Raw genomic sequence first — 20,469 nt, forward strand, 5'->3', positions numbered from 1 at the left:
GCCGGCGCTTGGCGGCTCCGCAGGTGAAGCGTGCGGCGTGGGGCCCGGCTGGGCGCGAACCCGCCCCGGGCTGCTGCGCGCGCGGGAAGGCTGCAGGGAGCGAGTTGGGGAGCACCCGGCCCGACGCCGACGCTCTCGCCGGGTGAGGGTCTGCTGCTGGTCGGGGAGCAGGAGAGGAAGCGGTGGGGCTGCTCAGGAACAGCGATTCGCACCCGATCCTTGTTGAGGAGGCGGGACGTCAGGTGCCACAGCCTCACCCTGGGGCTCGCGGGGCCGCCAGGTGCCCTGTTGGTTTCCCTCTTCGTGTGCATCGCTAGACGTCGGGTGTCCTCGGGTAGCTGACACCTGTCTCTCTTGTCCATTTGTCCTGCAGGCGCCCTCCCCCCTGGGCTTTGACATGCTGTACCTGGTCGGCTTGGGCCTGGGAGACGCCAAGGACATCACGGTCAAGGGCCTGGAAGTGGTGAGGCGCTGCAGCCGCGTGTACCTGGAAGCCTACACCTCGGTGCTGACCGTAGGCAAGGAAGCCCTGGTAGGTGCCAGCCTGCGGGGAAGGCCGCTGCCCCGCAGCCCATTGCATCGCAGCACCGAGCGGAACCGGCGCCCCAAGGATGTGGGGAGAGTGGGATTGTGCACCAGTCAAGCGGCCTGGAAATGAAAGGGCGTCTTGTCGGACTTCGCAAGTCTGATTTTGTGGCTTTCTCCAGTAAATAGGAAGGGAAGGTTATTCTCACCCCCGGGGATGGTTCTCAGAATCCCTTATTTCAGGAGATCGCCAAGAAATCCTTTCTGAGAGGAGGGCGAGTGAGGGGCCGATCCAGCCTTCATGGGCTGGTTACCTATTCAGAAACCAGGCTGAGAGCCGCCCCCGCCAAGGATGTCCATAGAGGATGGTGATTGCCTTTCCGCCTGTGTCCATCCAGAGAGATCTTCTCACCTTTAAACAGCCAGCTCCCACCCCAGTAAGGCTTGTACCCAAACACCTGTGGGTGTTGAGTGATCCTGGTGTACAGCCGGCCGTCATTAAGGGCTCCTTGAATTTTGGAGGAGGGAGTAAGTTCAGGCTCATCGTCAAACTCCAAGTGCAATGTAAATGAAGATGCCCAGGTCGGTGAGCAGGTTATCGGGGGAAGCAGGGAATTTTACAGTTGTCCAGTCTAGCAAGTCTTCCAAACAAAAGGCTTCCCTAGAAAGTTTCAGGTCTTCTATCCTCTCAGAGCCACAGCCTCACGGGCAGCATTATTTCTCTATTCCCTAGTGTTCAAGCTTAAACTAGAGATGGAGAATCTGATTTGGGTGTATACATCTTGAATTTCTTTAGGCAATTTCTGGGGATAAATATATGCCTTTGGTAGAAGGTACCTGCGTGCATGATGCAGAGACGTGGACTATGATGTTTGTTTGCAAGTGGCTCATGATACGTCTGTATCTTACCCAGGAAGACATAAATAATAACGGACGATTTAAGGAGCAGTGCATGATGGCAGTGGGAAGGGGAAACTGTAAAATTATATTGCTGGGAAAAACTCACATGATCTTATCTAAGTCCACATGCTTGCTTTTGCCAACTAGGTAGGAGAAGCTGTCTCATGTTAACTAACTAACTAAGTTGTTCATTACAATTGGAGTAGATCAGTGGTTCTCAACCTTCCGGCCCTTTAAATATGGTTCCTCATGGTGTGACCCAACCATAAAATTATTTTCGTTGCTACTTCATAACTGTCATGTTGCCACTATTATGAGTCGTCATGTCAATATCTGATATGCAGGATGGTCTTAGGCGACCCCTGTGAAAGGGTCGTTTGACCACCAAAGGGGTCGCAACCCACAGGTTGAGAACCGCTGGAGTAGATGTTGCTTTGTGCTGTGATGGTCAGGGCAGACTGCGGAGTGGTGGAATTTGAGCTTTGTTTCAAAACAGTGCACTCCTGGTCTTTCTGTTTTGTTTTTAGTCACATTTACCTCATGGTCCAGCTAGAAAATGGTCATATTTCTGCAGCTCTGCAGGGTCAGTGGAGGAAGCTGTGCCTCCGTCCTCCTGGCCAAAGGGCACTAACTTCGGGGCCCCAGCTCCGTGCACAGAGCGGAGCCCATGGAACTCCGCCCGGCAGTGCCCGGTTGGTGCCTGTGAAGCTGTGCAGTCAGCTGAGGTTCGGAGCCCCAGGCAGGCATGCAGCTTCCCTGTGCTCTTCTTCTTGTCTGTAAAGGGCTAAAAAATAGTGCCACCCCCGCTGTGGTAAAGATTCAATGAACTCCTGTACTACAGACGTTTTCAGAACAGTGCCTGACCGCAGGGTGAGCCCAATGTACCAGTAAATGGATTATTACACATATTGTTATTGTAGATGAGATTTAATAAGAGGATGAACAAGAGCATTTCTTGCTGAAGAAAATATAATCGTGAGCCAGAGCGTGGAGGAGAAAAGCCCAGTGTTCGCTATATCCGTTCTTGGGCATCACTAAACTATCTTCCGGCTCCTCCCGGTGTCTCTGTTCCCTCTTCCTTCTGAACCCACTTCCCCTGGATGCCAGCTCACTCTCCTGGTCCCGTCGAAATGCTGTGCATGGATATTGGAGGGACAGAGAAAAGGACAGCGACGGACTTTGCACTGAGAAATCTGTGGCCAGCTATGACCTCTATTCCCTTCTTCCCCGTGTGTCCTTCCCCTAAATCTGAATCTTAGAAAATGACTTAAACGATGAGGTTCTGGTCCCTGTTCAAAAGTAACTCCATCTAGATGTGTGTGGTGACGGCGAAAGTAAAGAACGTTTTTCATCCATAAAACCATCATCGTCCCTGAAAACCTCCGGAACATTATCTCTAGGAATGGCAGAGGAGAGGGCCTTCCTTTCACATTTGAGAAACAGACCCTGGTCACGCATTAGGAATACTTATTGGTCCCTCTTGGAACGATAGCCTTCCTCCTGAGTTGACATCAGGGGATAAGCTCTCGGAGCACTTCGCATGGAGGCTTCCTGTACGTTCCGAGTTCTCTTTTCCCCTGCCTCTCTTCCTTTCTTAGCAGTAACTAGGACAAACAGTTTTAAATCAGTCTTTCCCGCAATTAGATAGGAATGTTTGCTGCTTCTGTAAACAACTAAATCTTCATTTTCTCTCATTTCTCATTGGTGTGACCTTTTATTTTAGCCAAGGTCCCCTAGATTTTCCCATGGAAAATTTAACAAAACCCAAACTGCCATGTACGTTTATAATTATTGTTTAATACAGTCCTGTATTACTGTGTTTCTGAAGGAAGGCTCAGGCATACGTACAGATTCTCTGTTTACCCTCCAATGTTCTGCCTGGTGTACTCGATCCAGATTTAGAGGTAGATTTAAAATGCAAAAAGCCCCAGATGTTAGGAGGTCTGCCTCCTCTGGGGATATTAAGAAAGCTCCAAAGACAGAGTTTAATTACAACATGATATAGACCGCTAGCTAAGTGATGAGTTGTATTCAATGGTCTGTTTGGATAATTGCCAAGATCATCCACACCAGCCCAGAGATTGGTGCGCGTGTGTTGAGATGGTCACCTGCTGTCTCATTTTGATACTGGACTTAACATCCACAGGAAGAGTTCTACGGAAGGAAATTGATTCTCGCTGACAGAGAAGAAGTGGAGCAAGAAGCAGATAATATTTTAAAGGATGCTGATGTCAGCGATGTCGCCTTCCTTGTGGTTGGCGATCCATTTGGGTAAGTTGAAGCAGGTATTAGCATTTTAATTGCATTTCCTTTTTTTTTTTTTTTAAATCAATAAGGATCATTCTGTTACATTGAAAACCTTTCACCTGCCAGGTTTTGATGGGGGACTCTGTTTGCATGGGCTCTGTCTAAAATCCTATAGTTTGAGCCCTAACTGGTTTGGCTCAGTGGACAGAGCCTCGGCCTGCGGACTGAAGGGTCCCGGGTTCGATTCCGGTCAAGGGCATGTACCTTGGTTGCGGGCACATCCCCAGTAGGAAGTGTGCAGGAGGCAGCTGAATCGATGTTTCTCTCTCATGGATGTTTCTAACTATCCCTCTCCTTTCCTCTCTCTAAAAAAATCAATAAAATATTTAAAAAAAAAAAAACCTATAGTTTGAACTTTCATCATCTCTGATGTAGATGAAGAAAGGGTGCGCTCCTATGCAAAGGGGTGTGTACCATTGCTTCTGCTGTTCTTTTAGGCGGTCACTCGGGCCAGGGATGTAGCTAGTCTATCACCATTAAATAAGCTTGTTACGTTATCAAGCGTCCTACCTGCTCTTTGTTTCACAGGTAAATTGCAAGCATCGCTGCTTCCTTTGTCTAGACCTTTTCCTTTCTAATTATCTCATATTTCACAATATTGCTATCCCTTTACTTGCCTTGAATTCAGCATCTATCAAGCTCAGGTTTCAATTTCTCAGGCCCACGGGGAGCCCTGTCCCTCCCCATGACTAAGAAGATGGGCTTCCCCTTGTCTGTCGGGCACCATCAATCTCTGATGTCAAGCCGGACAGAAGAGTTCTTTGTCTCCAGCTGGTGACCCAAGATTTATGTCGCACGTTTAAGGGACATAAGGATCATCTAATCACCGTGAGCCCACCACCAAGGATGTTTTTCAAAAGAATGGAGTTATGGTGTGCATGTGTCTGTCAGAAAGGAAGTGATTTATATCCATGTGACGTGCCAGGGATTGGCTGTCATCATTAGACTTGGCTCCTTTCAGATGTACCATACAGCAGCGCCAGCCGTGCTCACGTGCCACCTCTTCCATGAATCCTCCCTTATTTCATTCAGGAGTAAGTGCCCCCTCTCTCTTTTTGGACTCTTAGGCAATTAATTTGTCCTGTGTCAGTGACGGGCCAGGTATAATCCTGGATTCAGATTTACGTAGTAATTGCTGCACTCTGGTTATTTTTCATTCACCCACTGGATTACTATTGGGATATAATAGTTGGGGATACAGTGGTTGGAGACAGGACGGGAGGGGATGCGTATGTTTTACTTGGGCCTTGAAGAATTAGCATTTGGGTGGATGATATGGGCAAACCAGGAAGGGAATACAGAATGCAGCAAGGCACTGAAATGTCTCTTTGTGGATGACAGCAGGAAACGTCCTTTGTTTACATTTTCAGCCCCTTACCTCTTATTTGGTTAAAAAATTTTTAAAAAAGGGAAAATTGTACAATCTTAAATTCTTTTTAAAATATTTTTCAACTGTAGTAAATTAATATATAACATAAACGATCACATGGTTTTTTTATCCTTATGAGGGTGCCTTTTCCCTCATGACAGCCACATGCAAAAATACACCTTTATTCACCTGTTCCCGTGCGCCCTCAGGTAGGTCAGTGGGTGTTTCCACCTCATGTGATGCGTTCGGACAGTGCTTGGCACCTCCTAACTGCCCAGGAAGCGTCTGCATTATTATCAGTAGCCCATTGGTTTCTCCAGTGTAATTAAAGCCTGCCATGTGGGGATTAATGTATAGGATTCTTCTCTCCTCCCACTTTCCCATCCCACGTTAGATTATTTTCTCTTGGTATACTAGAGGCCCAATGCACAAAGTTCATGCAAGGGGCACGGGCCTCGCAGCCCTGGCTTCATCTGGGAGGTCGTCCAGAAGGTCGTTCAGTTGTCCGGTCTAATTAGCATATTACGCTTTTATTATTAAAGATTCCCTAAAGTAGGTTTAAAATACCAAGAAAGAAAAAAAGGTCAAAAGTTTTAAACATGGACATTTTCAAGCGTATCGTGTCAAATTAGTTTTCCAAAGGATGGTGCCAGTTTATAGCTTCTGGGAGTTCATGAGAGTATCATTTTTACCAGCTCATTGCAAATGTTAGTGAATTTCCCGGTCACCAGCCATACTTCTCTCAAACGTGTCTGCAAACTAATGTTACCATCAAATAAAATTTACCATAAACATACCAAGTCCTACACATTCAAATTGGTCGCCGTGATGTTCGTTATTTTATTGATGCCGTTGATCAAAACATTCTTGGATCTCCTCTTAAACTTGCCTTCCTAGCAATTCCAAGGAACAAGCACATGAAGACACATTTATTGCTATTTCTGGGCATGTGACTATGCATAGTTGTGTGTGTGTGTGTGTGTGTGTGTGATTGTGACAGAGCCACGTGCCCAGAAATAGTAATGTTTGTCTTTGCGTGTGCGCGCGCACACACACACACTTTTCCAGCCACCATAAATGAAGCAACTTTTTCCAAGCCCTGGTGTGGACGGAGTGCTTAGTATACTGGTTTGAGCCCATGTCTCAAACCAGTTTTTTTCCTTCTCATGAAAGCAATATAATCTAGATAATTGTGATGATAAAATACCGGTTTTCGTCACATTTTTATAGCGGAAATGGGGGGGGGGGGGCGCTTATTTAATCACATTCATGTCAGTTCCACAGAATCAAAGCCCTTTGCCAGATCATTAAGTCTTCTAGCACCCCAGCCGCATCTGGTCATTTTAAATGAACTCGTGATAGAGAGAGATACGGTTTTAAACCAGATTTCCTTTCCGCTCATCTATTTAAATCACTCACCAAAGTCCATAATTTAGTCTTCCTTCATCTAGTGATAAGTCGTGAAATTCTGTTGGCTGTGCTCTTAAGAACATTTTTTTTACAACTGCCATCCGTGTCATTTTTTAAAAGCCTGCTCTAAATCAAATTGATGGTTGATTTTCATACTAGTTTTTATTGTATGTGGATGATTAAAAACAGGCCTCCCTGGGGGGCATTCGTTAATCTGCTTGAGACGGCCTCCTGGGGTGCCAGCCCTTGATCTTCCTACTTGGTATGCGTTGTCCCAGCGTCCCCAACATGCTAATGCTGCCAGCCCAGCAGGCCTGGGCTTTCAAGGGGAAAGGCCTCTTTAGTAATGCGGTCTGAATCCATGTGGCACATTTCAGAGTCTCTGCATTTACATTTATATACAGGGCGGGCAAAAGTAGGCCTACAGTGGTGAGTACACAAAACAGTTTTTTCTGGCATTGTTATTTATTATTACAGTTGTTTGTATTACAGCTGTACACCTACATTTGCCCACCCCTGTATATTCTCTCTTCACCACAATCGACCTAATTATAAGCATTAGATTCAGCTCAAAAAAGGAAAGGCAACAGGCAGAATGTTCACACACATACTAATTAGGATAACAGTTATATATAACGTGACGGCCGGACGGGGGTGAAATCTGGCTGATTCTGTCAGCTACAGCTCTATCAGCTACAGCTCTGACTACAACCACGAACATCAACGGGCTACGCAAACGTTCTGCATATCCTGCCACCCTGGATTTCAAGTACAAAACACACCCCTCAGAACAGAGCAGAGACCAAGAAGTAGCTCTGGCTCTGCCACAGTTTGGGCCCTGACGCTGAAAAGTTTGGGAGTCACTGCTCCGGAGTTCAGCTGCTGGGACCCGTCCACAGGTGTCTGTGCAGGTGTCTATGGGACAGAAGCTCAAGGCAAACTGTCCGGTTCCCTGGAGCTGCCCAGGCTGCTTGACTCGTGTTACAGATGCAGGTCAGCCTCGCGAAGGGCATGTGTAGATTACCCTGTTCCTGCCGAAAGCCCGGGAACTGAGGAAGAGCAGTGCCCTCGCCCCTCGGGTTGACATGATGCATGAAATATTACGGCTTTGCTGTCTTAGAAAGTCAGTTGGTTCCTTGACCCCAACCGGTCTGTTCTCATCCCAGGGCCACGACGCACAGCGATCTGATTCTGAGGGCCACCAGCCTGGGCATCCCGTACCGAGTCATCCACAACGCCTCCATCCTGAACGCCGTGGGCTGCTGCGGTCTACAGGTAACCACGGAGGAAGTGGTTTTTTAAAAAAAGTGTCATTTTTCTACAATTATTATATTTCATGGACTATATAATGTTATTATTTTATGCTACATTTGTGTGTACTCAGTTTTTTAATACTAAAACTTTTTATACTGTTTTTCTATAACTTAGGCTCTCCCCCATCCCACCTTGGAATAGACCATTGAAATTAACTAGAGAAAGGTTTTAATCTTACATTAATATGCGCCTACCTCAGAAGTAAATATAATCTAATTAAAGTGGCTCAGGATTCCAAAAGCCTCCACCTTCACCCGAATGCCTTGCTGCCTTGCTGAGCCCACTCTTTGCACGCAGTGTTCCTTTCTGTGCCATCAGGGCCCTGTGCTGCAGCATTTCTTAAAAGAATCTATAAAAGAGTCCAAAGCCACCGATAGTAAGCTTTTAAGCCAATTTTGTGGATATTAATGTGTAAAGTTAGTTATTTTTAACCCAACAATCTTGGTTCTTAGAAGTTTCTTGTTACATGTTATCTTGTCCTTTTCTTGGAATGACCAGAGTAGCTGTATGTGGTCACTATCGCAAACGAGTACCTTACAGGTGATAAACACGAGGGCGGGGCTCCAGGTTCTCCGGGCCTGTCTCTCAAAACACCCAGCAGGGCTGCGGCCTTGCAAGCGGCTGGTGCTTGGAGATGTTATTGACCTGAATTTCATGCTCAGCTTTGTCGTCTTGGCTTTGGGGTGGTAACATCGCTGTCTGAATCCAGTTCCCTTTTGGAAAAGAAATATTGCTTTCAAAAGAAGTGATTTTAGGATGAAATCACATAATACAAACAGCATTGTGATTATTAGTAATGCGCATCGTTAAAATAGCATGAAGTGGTAGGATTTCTGCCTTTGCATGCTTCTGCTGGCAGAGTGGGCAGGTTTGATAAACTAACTGGCCTCTGCCATCTCTACTGTCGATGAGTCTTTGAAATGTTATGTAGACAACTGCGGGCACTGGTAGGAGCAGTTGGCATCGCTCGTACTCACTGATGGGCTGAGTTACCTTAAGCGCCCGGAAAAAGAGCCCGGGGTCACAGTGGCTTGCTCAACGGGACGTTGCTCGCTGTGCAGGCAGCCAGAGAATGAATGGGGTGGAGGACGCCGCGTTCACTTTGAGACAGGGATCAAGAGTAGTGCAGAAAATAACACAGTGCCCGTAATGTGGCGTTGACTATCTCTGTAATTACGATCACACATTTTAACGATAAAAAAACACAAACCTGCGTTTTCGGTTGTGGTTGACTTCAGGGCAAGGTTGTAAAATGTTCTCGTCGTTATGCGGCACTTCCACTTTCTCTGGCTGTTGCGTAAGTGACCTCACTTGTTGTCATCTGTTGCTCTGTTTATGTGGTGGGTTTCTACTTGTGATAACCGGCATGTTGACCTCAGAGTGGCTCTCCCCGTCCTTCAAAAGCATTAAATGGGCTTTCTCGGTGTCCCGGGGCTGGTGTGGCGGTGACAGCCTAACCCAGCACAAAGGCTAAGCCAGGTGGTACATGGACCGCGCTCTGCACGGTGATGCAGGCTCGGGGGGACTCGTCCAATGCGCTCTCTAGTCTGTGAGTCACTTCGGAATTATTTTTGACCGCCTGCTAAATAATGGGCATATGAAAAAGTTTTTCCTTCCTTTCCATTTCCACTAGAACTTTTACTATAATCCCTGTTTGAATAGCCATCATTCTCCTCCCCTTGTAGCTGTTTTTTGTTGTGGACCTGAGTGTGCCATTCTCCTACTCAAACAGTCCTGGTAAACCATCAGGACACAGTGCTGAGTGGTGTGTGTGTGTATGTGTGTGTGTGTGTGTGTGCGCGCGCTATGTCTCTGACTCTACCTCCCCCTGCACTTTATCACAGTGCCATGCATGTCGTTGATATGCAACAAGTATCCGCTGAGCTGAATTGCTTATTTATGTATTTATTCCCCCCAGTTGGATCTCGTCTGTGGGATTATATGCTTTAAATTATAATCCTTTCATTTAATTCCTGTGTGGATTCGCTCGTTTGTGTGTGAGAATATAAATCTCGTCATTTTCCGTCTGCCTAGTCGTTCGGTTTTATGTACCTCGTGTGCGGCCCTGTGCAGTCTTCCCAGCGTCAGCAAAAACCCGCGTGGTGTCAATGCTCAGCAGATGCGTGAGGGTTCAAAAACCAACTCCCAGACCAGGATTCCGTACGGAAAACTAGCAACTCGCCATTATGTGGTTTCGTGGCGCTTTTTGACAAGTCTGCTAGCTCAGCTTTCTTTCATTTTACAGACTTAACTGATCAGATTTCGAAAGCACAGACATATAAGAGATACGTGTGGGGCTTAATAGTGGTCTTAGCAAGTTAAATTTACTAATTTCGCCATTTGCAGAGAAGATATTTTCTAACTTAAAAGTGACAAAATATTTTTACTTGAATGTAAAATAATGAAAGCATTAAAGCCTAATTATAAAATGGAGTTTGCAAAGCATCTGCGCTTTGGAAATGACGGGACTACTGGTGGCAGTGAGACGAGTTAGAAAACTATTAACGTCTTTCAGGCAAGTGGTGTTGAGGGCTCTCAGAGAAGAAAAATCAAGTCAGTTTCTAGGTACATTGCTGAGTGGGAATGGACAGGAGTGGACATTGTAGAGCTGGAACGGACGGGTTGGTTGCAGCGGTTCTCAACCTGTGGGTCGCAACCCCTTTGGTGGTCAAACGACCCTTTCACAGGGGTCGCCTAAGACCATCCTGCATATCAGATATTTACATGACGATTCATAACAGTAGCAACATTACAGTTACGAAGGAGCAACGAAAATAATTTTACGGTTGGGTCACAACATGAGGAACTGTATTTAAAGGGCCAGAAGGTTGAGAACCACTGGTTTATGGTAAGATGTCATAAGGTAGAGATACTTGTTAGAGGCAAGTCGGGCAATAGTTATTTTTAGGTAAGTTGGTCAATGCCATTGTAAATATTGCCCAAGATTTCCTACCTCTGTCCCCTTGTTCCTGCCAGCTCAGCCTTCCCCAGTGCGCAGTTGCCACAGCCTGAGTCTTACCCTTCCTCCAGTCCCACTGACACCCTCTCTGCAGAAGCCCCAACAGGTGCTCCGTCAGAGGGAAGTGCTGCCCTGACAGCGCTCACGGCCTACGTGTCACCTTAGGTCATCGTTGCTTGCTGCCTAACATGTGCTTCACTTGTGTATCTTCTCTAACCAGATAGTGTTTTATATGTAATGAAACGGCTCATTCTGAGTTGAGTTTTTGTCTTCAATAGACAAATCCATTATCCAACATCAAGTTAGAAAAACTGCTTTCTGAGTAACTTACTCCAGGTTAAAACAAACAAACAAAAGCGTGCATTGATCTACTGTAGAAGCCAGCTCTGGTTATGGCCTTCACGCCTAGCTTTGGGTCAGCAGTGTGTCGGGGGGAGATGGTCACGGCCCAGAGGCCCCTATAAGCCGGGCACCCCGGTCCTGCAGCCTCGGTTCTCGTCACTGCGATGTTGCCGCAGCGGCTTTTCAGTTTACCGGCAGGTGTTGGGTTGTGCAACACAAAGATGGGCCCTTCTGTTCTTTGAGGTACTGGCATCCAAATGGTGAAACTGTTTGCGTAATGTTCCAGGATTCATTGAAGAAGTTTGCGCCACCGAAGCCCTGGGAATGGTAACAGCCCCTAAATCAGGGTCCAGGAAGCAGCGCTGGCGGGCGGTTCCTTTAATCCCCCGAGTCAGGCGGTCCGGTCCGGAGAGAACGGTGCGGCTGGTGCCTGTGTGTGACCAGCATCTCAATGGCCGTTTTGACGCTCGGCCCCTTCTCTGTGAACGAAGCACTTACCTCCAGACCCCTAAACACCGACACCCCTTCTGAAGTGTTTCTGATGGTTGCCTATATGCTTTTCCTGACCAATAGTTTTCCCTGACAGCAGTGGTTCTCAACCTTCCTAATGCTGCGACCCTTTAATACAGTTCCTCATGCTGTGGTGACCCCCAATTTCATTGTTACAAACTGGGCATAATTAAAGCATAATGATTAATCACAAAACAGTATGTAATTATATATGTGTTTTCCGATGGTCTTAGGCGACCCCTGGGAAAGGGTCGTTCGACCCCCAAAGAGGTCGCCACCCACAGGTTGAGAACCGCTGCCTTACAGGGTTTTTAATAGAGGTAAGACTTCTATTTCAGAATCTGGTCTCAGATGCCCAACATGCACTGTAGAGTGCAAACAGCTGAACTTGTCAGAATGCAGCCACAAGCATCGTTGCTAATGGCCAGTGCGCACCGGAAGGGGCTGGTGGGAAGCGCGGGGGGCCTTACTGAGGGGCTGGGACCGAAGGCCCTTCCTCGGACCTCGGCTCCAGGTTCTTCTTTCCTGACTAGCCATTTGCTCCTCCTGAGCCGCGGTGGTCTCACCTGTTAGGTAAGGGTAAGTCCGTTCCCCCGGGAACCCCGCCGACTGCTCAGAGGTCTCTGTTGGTCTGTTTCTTACCAGATGCTTTGTGTTTCGGTATTTTTAGCGGCTACCTAGCTGAGTCACGAACTGGTTATGAGCCTGTACCACACACAGATACGAGGCGTGTCGGCACCATGCCGGCTGCTGGGCCACGAGAACCAGTTGCCTTTTCCTTTTGGGGACAGATTTGGCCGCCACCCACCCACCCGCCTCTCAAGCCCGATTCTCGCTTTTTATTTCGGTTCTCATCTGTGAACTGGCCCTCGGCGCACTGTCCCGCGTTAATTAGGGCTGTGTGTGTTTTTTTCTAGCTGTATAAGTTCGGAGAGACGGTGTCCATTGTTTTCTGGACCGACACGTGGAGACCAGAGAGCTTCTTTGACAAAGTGAAGAAGAACAGACAGAACGGCATGCACACGCTGTGCCTGCTGGGTAAGGGTGTGGGGTCCGGGGAGCCACGGTGTGCGTTTCCCGTGGGTAGAAGCGGGAGGCTAGTCCCGCTCTGTACCTGACGCCTGTACTTGGTTTATGTTGGTTTATGCCTCACCTGTGGCTGCGTCCCTGCCGGTGGCAGCCGTAAGTGACCGGGACTCAGGCCTGTGGCCCTCAGGCCCTAAAGGAGTTACTGTCTTGCCCTTTCCACATGATCTGTAGTGACTTTACCTCCTCTAATGTGGTGTCCGCTGTACCCCAGGGGTCTCCTTCCCATAACCTGGTTTAGTTTATTTATTTTTTCATCTTACCCCATTTGAATTATTTTATTAACTTGGGCTTCTTCCCTGCCTTCTCCCCAGTGTGAGAGGCCCAGCACAGGGCAGCGGTGCAGTAAATATTATTGGAAGGTCATTGGTTGAAGGGTTTCTGTAGTTTATTTTCTCAGACTTGGTCTCATTGCCCTTTGGCACAGAAAATCTTTAACTCTTACTCGTTCCGTTCCCACCAGAACACATGCCTTTTATTCCATCACACGGACACCTGATCATTCTGGGTCCAGACCAGACCTCGGATGCTTCTCTCTGCACATGATGCCCGCATCCCACAACTGGCCGGGGAGCTGTGTGTCCTCATCTCAGCTGATTGTCAGTGCCGTTTAGTTCTTTGTTAATGAAGTCATTGGTCTCATCGTTTTGTCCTTGGATTCTCCACGGGGAAGAGACCAGGCTTACTCCCTTGTAGTTAGGACGGCAGCTGGGTGATTGGAGATCGGGGTTCACGGGAGCCTGGGCGCTTGGGTGTGTTTTACCGTAGAACTGGGCGGTTTTGCAACAGAACAGGGAGAGAAGAGCCTTAGGAGGCCGGCCACCCCCAAACTTCTCCATGCAGCCATACAAGGGGGGGCAGCAAAGTAGCTGACCTTTCGGAAGCTTTGGAGAGCAGGTAGAGGTCAGCCTGCAGGTATTTGCTGAGTGTTTGTTTCCCGGTGCTCACTGTGGCTGGGTGGGCCCTGCCCTCAGGGATTGGAACTAGCAGTTGCACACACGGAAGTTTAAAAGAACAATTTCGCTCCATTGTGTGCAGGGGCAGGAAGGACAGACTCCAGTTTTGGCTCTTGAACTCTCTTTCTAAGAGCTGCCTCTTTTCTTGGCTTTCCTGGGAAAGGACAAACAAGGCTAAACAATATATCTTTCTTGCTCGTTAACAAAAGCAGGAACAAGGTGTGAAACACAGGGTGGGGCAAAAGCAGGGTTACAGTTACTCGGATGGAAAAATAATTAATAAATAACAACACGAGAAGAAACTGTTTCGATTTCTCACAACTGTAACCCTCCTCTGCCCCACCCAGTATGAGACTCCATGGTACCAAACCCTCCAACCGGAGAGCTCATCATGGAGTCATCTGGGGCCTCATTTAAGTTCGTTTGTACTTATTGAATGACCACTATTGGGCCAAGCCTAGTACAGTGGGGCCTTGACTTACGAGTTTAATTCCTTCCATGACCGAGCTCGTAACTCAATTTACTCGTATGTCAAATCATTAAAGTGAACGAGTGAGACACGTGGTGCTGGGCTGATGTTGTGGCGTTCACTGTGACGTTCGCTGCGCCAACTAGCGGTGGGGTATCTGAAGCTGGCTCGTAACCTGAATTTTAGCTCGCAACTCAAAGCAAAAAATCGGCCGAGAGACGGCTTGTATCTCGAAAAACTCGTTAGTCGGGACACTCGTAAGTCAAGGCCCCACTGTATATACCATGGTAGGCAGCCCCAGAGGATCACACACAGATGAGTAAAGTATAGCATTAGTTGTATAGATTTTCCAAGGACAACAAGCATTCGAGGGAGGTCAACAGAGGCCTTAGGGAGGAGTTGGTGCCCAGCCACTTCCAGGGAGGGGGTGGGGGGGGTGTGGGCGAGCCGAGAGCACGCGTATTCAGGAGGCGGGTGTGCAGTGTCTGCCCTCTGTGCCACGCTGGGTCCTGGCTCTGAGCTGAGCAGAAGCTCCTGTGCCAGCGCGGTGGAGAGGAGGGACTGCAGCCTGTGTCACGACAGGGACAAATACTAGACTGGTCTGGCTTGAGATGAAACCACTTACATTCCATTTCAAAGCATTTACCTATAAAAATTCTCCCAAGCCTCTTCATTTTTTTTTTAATCCTCACTTGAGGATATTTTTTTTCTCATTGTTTTTTTAGAGAGAAGGGAAGAGAGGTAGAAGAGGAGGGGAGAGAGAGAGAAACATCAACATGTGCCCCGACAGGGGCCGGGGATGAACCTGCAACTGAGGTACGTGCCCTTGTCCAGGAATTGAACCTGCGACCCTTCGGTCTGCGGGCTGATGCTAACCGCTGAGCCAAACTGGACAGGGCAATCCTCTTCGTTTTTAAAATACAATTCTGTAGAGCATATCATTAAAAAAAAAAAAAAGGGAAATCTTAAATTACAATCTTTACTATAGCAAATGCCAGTTTAGAAGCTCCAGGTGAATGAATGAATGAATGAATGAATGGGTTCAATTCTGAAAAACCTTCCAGTAAGCATCCTTTCTAAGAAAAACGTTCACGCTCACTTGGGAGCCCTGAAGGGGCCATCGCAAGCCCTCCGCTGCGCTCTGTTTATTGTTGCAAAAGCAAACTCTGGCTGACCCGCGTGTTGTGAGCCTGTGGAGAGGAAGCAGCTGTCGCCACTGTATTCCGAGTTCCTCTGAGGCCGGGGAGGGAGTCTGCCTTCTACCCTTTGCCAGCTAGTGCAGCCGAGCGCCAGAGCACCCAGTGTGCGATGTGCGGACGGCCGGGCTTCCCGGGGGTGGAGCCGGGCGGCAGCCTCCGTGGCATCCCGGGCCTGGCCCAGGTTAATGCCGGGAAAGCCCTGATCATTTATGACTGTTGGTATCAAAGTGTTTCTTCTTGAGTTATCAGGGCACGCCTGACCGTTCAGAGGAAGGCAGACACCGCTTCCCGCGTGCGGTCAGAATTCCCTGCTGTGTGTGTTACGTGCACTGCGACTAAGCATGCACTGCGACTAACCGAGGCAAGGACAGGAGCACACCCACTGCTCACCAGCTGGGAGAAGTGGACGCAAAGCTGCAGATTCAGAGTTAGGGGCCGCGCATGCCGGTGTTTGTCAGACTCCTCCCTGTGTCTTCTCTCCCAAGAGGAACTCGATCCCCTCAGGATGGCCTCGGGGCCAACCTGAGTTTGTTTCCTAATTCCCTGCACACAACCACAAGCTCCCATTCCCCGTGGTTCCGTTGAAAAGCAGCTCAATACAAGCTCATGAGCTTTGTGGAAACTTGAGAAGACTGTTGCCCCAAAACTTAGGTTCACACGTAGGACGCTGGATAGAGGGATTAATCACACCCAAAGATAACTGTTGTTTTTTTTTACTTCCTACAGACATCAAAGTAAAGGAGCAGTCGCTGGAAAACCTAATCAAGTAAGTCCTGCTCTGGGAATGCTTTTAATCCCTTAGCAAGTCCATAGGGCCTGCTTCAGGGACATGGGTTCTAAGACTGTCGGAAACCAGCTTTCCTTACCGTTAGAATTGGACCACTTGTCATCTTACGAAGTGATAAGGCGTGTGATGGAGCGGAACCAGCAGTGGGCTTGACGGGCTCACTTGTGAGCATGTGGTCAGTGGTCAGCACCTGGCAGGCACAGGGCACTCTTTGTGGAATGAATGAATGAATGAATGAGGCGTCAGAAGACAGGGGTGTGAGGCCTCAGTCTGCCCGTGGTTATGGCTCTCAGGCAGGTAACTTCTGTCTCTGAGCCTCATTCTTCTCATGAAGGTAAGAGTGACGGTCCTTTCTCACTTAGAGACGCAGCTCCTTCCCACGTGACACAGGGCTGGTGTCCCTGAGGAACCGAATTTATAACTTCATTCATTTAAAACTAATATCGGCTCAGTTATTGGAAAACTTCAGTCGATTTAGAACAACTTCAACGTGTAAATCTATCAACAGCCATGCTTTTTATGAAATCTAAATGCAGAGCAAGTATTCCCAATGAAAATTTAGCGTTTGGATCAAGATGTGCTATGAGCATAGACTTCGTAACAGATGTCAAAGACTCGGTACAAGATAACTCTAATACTTTTATAGGAGTGGATGTTGAAATATAACATTTTGGATACATTGGGTTAAAGAAAACATTATTGAAATTGATTTTGTCCTTTTAAAACTTTCATTATTAATGTGGCTACTGGACAATGTAAAGCGATGCTTGTGGCTTGCGCTGTATTTCTTTCAGACGGCTGCCTCAGGATTGTTTGAAAGTCATAAAATAATCTGTAGCAACCGTTTTGTAAGCTGCCACGCTGTTTTTATTCCGATCACTGAGCAAACACTAGGCTTCTGAGTCACACAGACGTAGACATCTTATTCTCCAAGATGTTCAAGTTTACTGTTTAGTTTATTTTGTTAGCGGAGGAAGTGAAGAGAGGAACTTGGGGGTCAAACATGGTAATGAAAATGAACGCTACTGGACCCAATTAAGCTGAGATACAGAACAAATTGGCACTCATTTTGGATGATTTTTGCCTAAGGTGTCACTTTGAATGAAGGTAACTTTTAGGCATTTATCTTCAAGTTGCTGGACTTTCTTTTCTGCCAACATGTCAGTGAGTGTAGAGGGCACATGCAGTAGAACAGTGAGCAGAGCTTAAGGCACCGAGGAGAGACCACTGAGTCGGTGCTTTCACAGCGGCGTAAGGTGGGTGCCATCTGAGCTTCAAGCAGCCCGGTGTGGTCCCTGAGTGTACCTGGGGGTGCTGCGTTCGTATGCACAATGCATTTCACGGCTAAGACCAACCGCAGCCTGTGTTCTATCCAAGAGGCAGGAAGATCTACGAGCCTCCTCGCTACATGACTGTGAATCAGGCGGCCCAGCAGCTGCTGGAAGTGATTCGGAACCAGCGAGCACGAGGAGAAGAGCCAGGTACCTGGGTCCCTGATGGGCTCTCACACTCACATGCACACACATGTACACACATGCACTGCAGCCCTGCGCTGGTGAACGCTGGAGCAGCCGACGGTACACTGGCTAGATGGCCACCACGGAGGCGGGAGTCACTGTGCGCCTCCTGCTCGTTCTTGTCCAGTCTCAGCTGAAACCTCAGCAGCCGAGAGTGGCACTAAAAGAAAAATAATGGGGTTCTTTCTAGTAAAAGCAGTGCCATCCCAGAAAGGGGGGGTTTCTCACAAATGAACTGTAGTTACAGTACAGAACTCCACAGTGAGGTTTGTCCGGCAACAGTGTATTTATTCTCTGCTTCTCATTCTCAGCACTGAGACCAGGGCTGGTTGTCTTCAGCACAGACACGAGAGCTTGTCCTTATATCCCTAACATCTAGGCAGAGCGCAGAGCATATAACTGTTAGTTATCAGCAGGTTTTGCTGGGGGGTTCTTAAAGGGACCCATCAGTATGTTTCAAGGCACTGACTGCTTTTGGGCATCTGTCTCCTCCTGGGAAAAATCTGTAAGGAGATCCTTGAGTGCAGACGATTCAGAAAAGACTTAGGTCAGATCATGGGTCCTCAATGAGCCACTCAGGAGGTTTGCAAGATTTGGGGCCCCTTTAAATGTCCCGTTGGCACTGCTGTTGGCTTGACTGCTGGCAGGTTAGTGCGCCTGCAGAACTGAGCGGCGGTCTCTCTCTTTCTTGCCTAGCGGTCACTGAGGAGACGCTGTGCGTGGGCCTGGCCCGGGTAGGGGCCGAAGACCAGCAGATCGCTGCGGGCACGCTGCAGCAGATGTGCTCCGTGGCGCTGGGGGGGCCGCTGCACTCCCTGGTCATCACGGGGGGCAGCCTGCACCCGCTGGAGGTGGAGATGCTGAGCCTGTTTCCCGTGCCCGAGGCCAGCTCGGGGCCTCAGAGCGCCGAGGGGCCCTGCCCGTAGGCGCGCCTGCGGAGGCTTATTTCGGTCCCGGTGCTCCTGCCTGAACTGTGTGCCAAGGGGAACGGGGCTCCTGTTTACCCGCGAAGTGCCGCACAAGCGACCAAGAGCGAGCGGACTCCATGCTCGGTTTCCTGAGCCCCGAGTTCTCCCTCTGCCATCGTCAGCCGCTGCTGCTGTCTTGGCGGTTTTTCAGGATGTGAACACGTGGAGCAGAGCAAGTGGGAAGCTGGAGGGTGGCACCACCCGGAGTCGTTGAAAAGCAGCTTTTCGTTCTGAAGCCTGCACCCGGCGGGACCCCTTCCTCCTTCCTTAAGTCAGCTGCCTGCGTGCAGGCGCGCGGTCCCGCCTGCAGTTGCATGAGCCTGGCAGCCGTGGGGTAAGGGCTGCAAGCCGAGGTGGGGCCTCCATCACCCTGACTCCCAGCTCACCTGCCACAGAATGACTTCCTCCCGAACCGCCGTGTCTTCCTCGCTGACATCCTGGTTACGGAGCTCGGATGTGGCTATATTTGGGGCTTATGTAATTGTTAATATAAATGTGCAGCCAGCCATGTACAGTTGCTCTCTGGTTTTAAATAGCAACTCACAGCCAAGTGGGAAACTTGCTGACCACAGAATAAAAGTTTTAAAAATTTGGGTTTGAAGACAACGATGGATTAGCACGATGCGTCATGTCACTCACCTGTTAGGATGCCCGATAGAGACGCCGGATTCTAAGGGCTGGGAAGGTACCTCTGCTTCGATGTGAATCTGAAGACTTTGCCTGCTTACACCCTTTTAAAACACTGACATGCCTGCGCTCAGGAAGTGCTGGGGGGTGCTGGGTTTTGCGTGGCTTTGTCTGCAGTCCTGGGCTTAGCGGGGGCTCTTATAAGGAGGTCGGTTCTCTGGCTGCCTGAGCATTTGCTGTCACTGTGCTTTCAGCGTGACTCCTCGTCATACGTGTTCATCTGACGAGGGTGGCCTATTCATTCACACCGACATGGTAGCATGTGCTAAGCCTGAACTTCACGGCCTGTTTTCAGAGCCTGGAATACGGCTGGTTGAGCTGATAGTTTGAGTGACAGCCCCACTGAAGCGCTTCCTCTCTCTCTTTTCCGTCCAGAACAGAAAGTACTAAGTGGCTGTCGCTGCAGCTCCATCTGTCTGTCCTGCCGGCTCCTTGCTGCCGTTGCTGTCTCTCTGGTCTAGGAGTGAACAGTGTGCTCACGGCCACATCGTGGGCGATGAGGTGAATGAGGGGAGGGAGAGCACTGATTTCTGAAGCTGCTCCGAGGACTGTGCACTCCGTGAGCCCCGAGGGAGCCCCTCACACTCATGCCCTGAGCACCGCGCCCCTTAGAACAGCACAGGGAGGCTTCTGGGCGCAGCAACAACAGCTCGCAAGGTCAGCAGTGACCTGCTGCCGAGAATAGTGTGCCTGCACCTGTGTGAGCAGAGCAGGCTGCTCCCGGGGTTGTGACAGGCCTGCGGACTTCAGGGTCAGAGGCGAGTCCCAGGGAACTCCGGGAGGGCAGCCTGCAGATGCTGGAGTCGGGTCAGAGTCCAGTGCGCAGGCGGCAGCCAGGAAGCCGGGGTGGGGTGTTTGAAAAGGGCCTGGCAAAAGCCTCACTCAGCAGAAATTCTCGTGCTTCCTGCCCAAAGCCGGACTATTTCTGGGGGTGGGAGTGAGGGTGGGAGTGGGAGGGCCTGGCATGGAGGTGACATGGGGCAGGCGGGAAGCCAGACAGTCCCTCCCGGCGACTGTGTGTGGTCACCCGGGCAGCAAACAGGCCGGTGAGCTGGGAAAGACGAAGCAGAAAGATTGCAGAGGAAGGAAGAGGGGCTATGATGGGCCTTCAGGAAATGGAGGAACCCATGCTGAAGCCCTAAGATGTGGGAAGCTCAGTGTTGT

At 49.1% G+C, this 20,469-nt stretch overlaps 1 protein-coding gene across 3 annotated transcripts; it reads left to right on the plus strand.

The window, feature by feature from the left end:
* The first annotated feature begins 14 nt into the window (after window positions 1-14).
* DPH5 (diphthamide biosynthesis 5) lies at window positions 15-20,216 on the plus strand. Of its 3 annotated transcripts, none has more exons than XM_036344321.1 (8): window positions 15-142; window positions 374-532; window positions 3,572-3,696; window positions 7,678-7,786; window positions 12,554-12,674; window positions 16,073-16,112; window positions 17,511-17,614; window positions 19,681-20,216. In XM_036344321.1, the coding sequence occupies exons 2-8, from the start codon at window positions 398-400 to the stop codon at window positions 19,764-19,766; spliced, it is 720 nt and encodes a 239-aa protein (XP_036200214.1). In that variant the 5' UTR covers window positions 15-142; window positions 374-397; the 3' UTR covers window positions 19,767-20,216. The 3 variants fall into 3 exon arrangements, with proteins under 3 accessions (XP_036200214.1, XP_036200212.1, XP_036200213.1); XM_036344319.1 differs by lacking the exon at window positions 19,681-20,216 and adding an exon at window positions 18,347-19,212; XM_036344320.1 differs by lacking the exon at window positions 19,681-20,216 and adding an exon at window positions 18,347-19,212 and having other exon boundaries at window positions 93-242.
* The last annotated feature ends 253 nt before the right edge of the window (window positions 20,217-20,469 follow it).

Source organism: Myotis myotis, unplaced genomic scaffold (assembly GCF_014108235.1).
Source record: "Myotis myotis isolate mMyoMyo1 unplaced genomic scaffold, mMyoMyo1.p scaffold_m19_p_18, whole genome shotgun sequence".
Lineage (NCBI taxonomy): Eukaryota > Metazoa > Chordata > Mammalia > Chiroptera > Vespertilionidae > Myotis > Myotis myotis.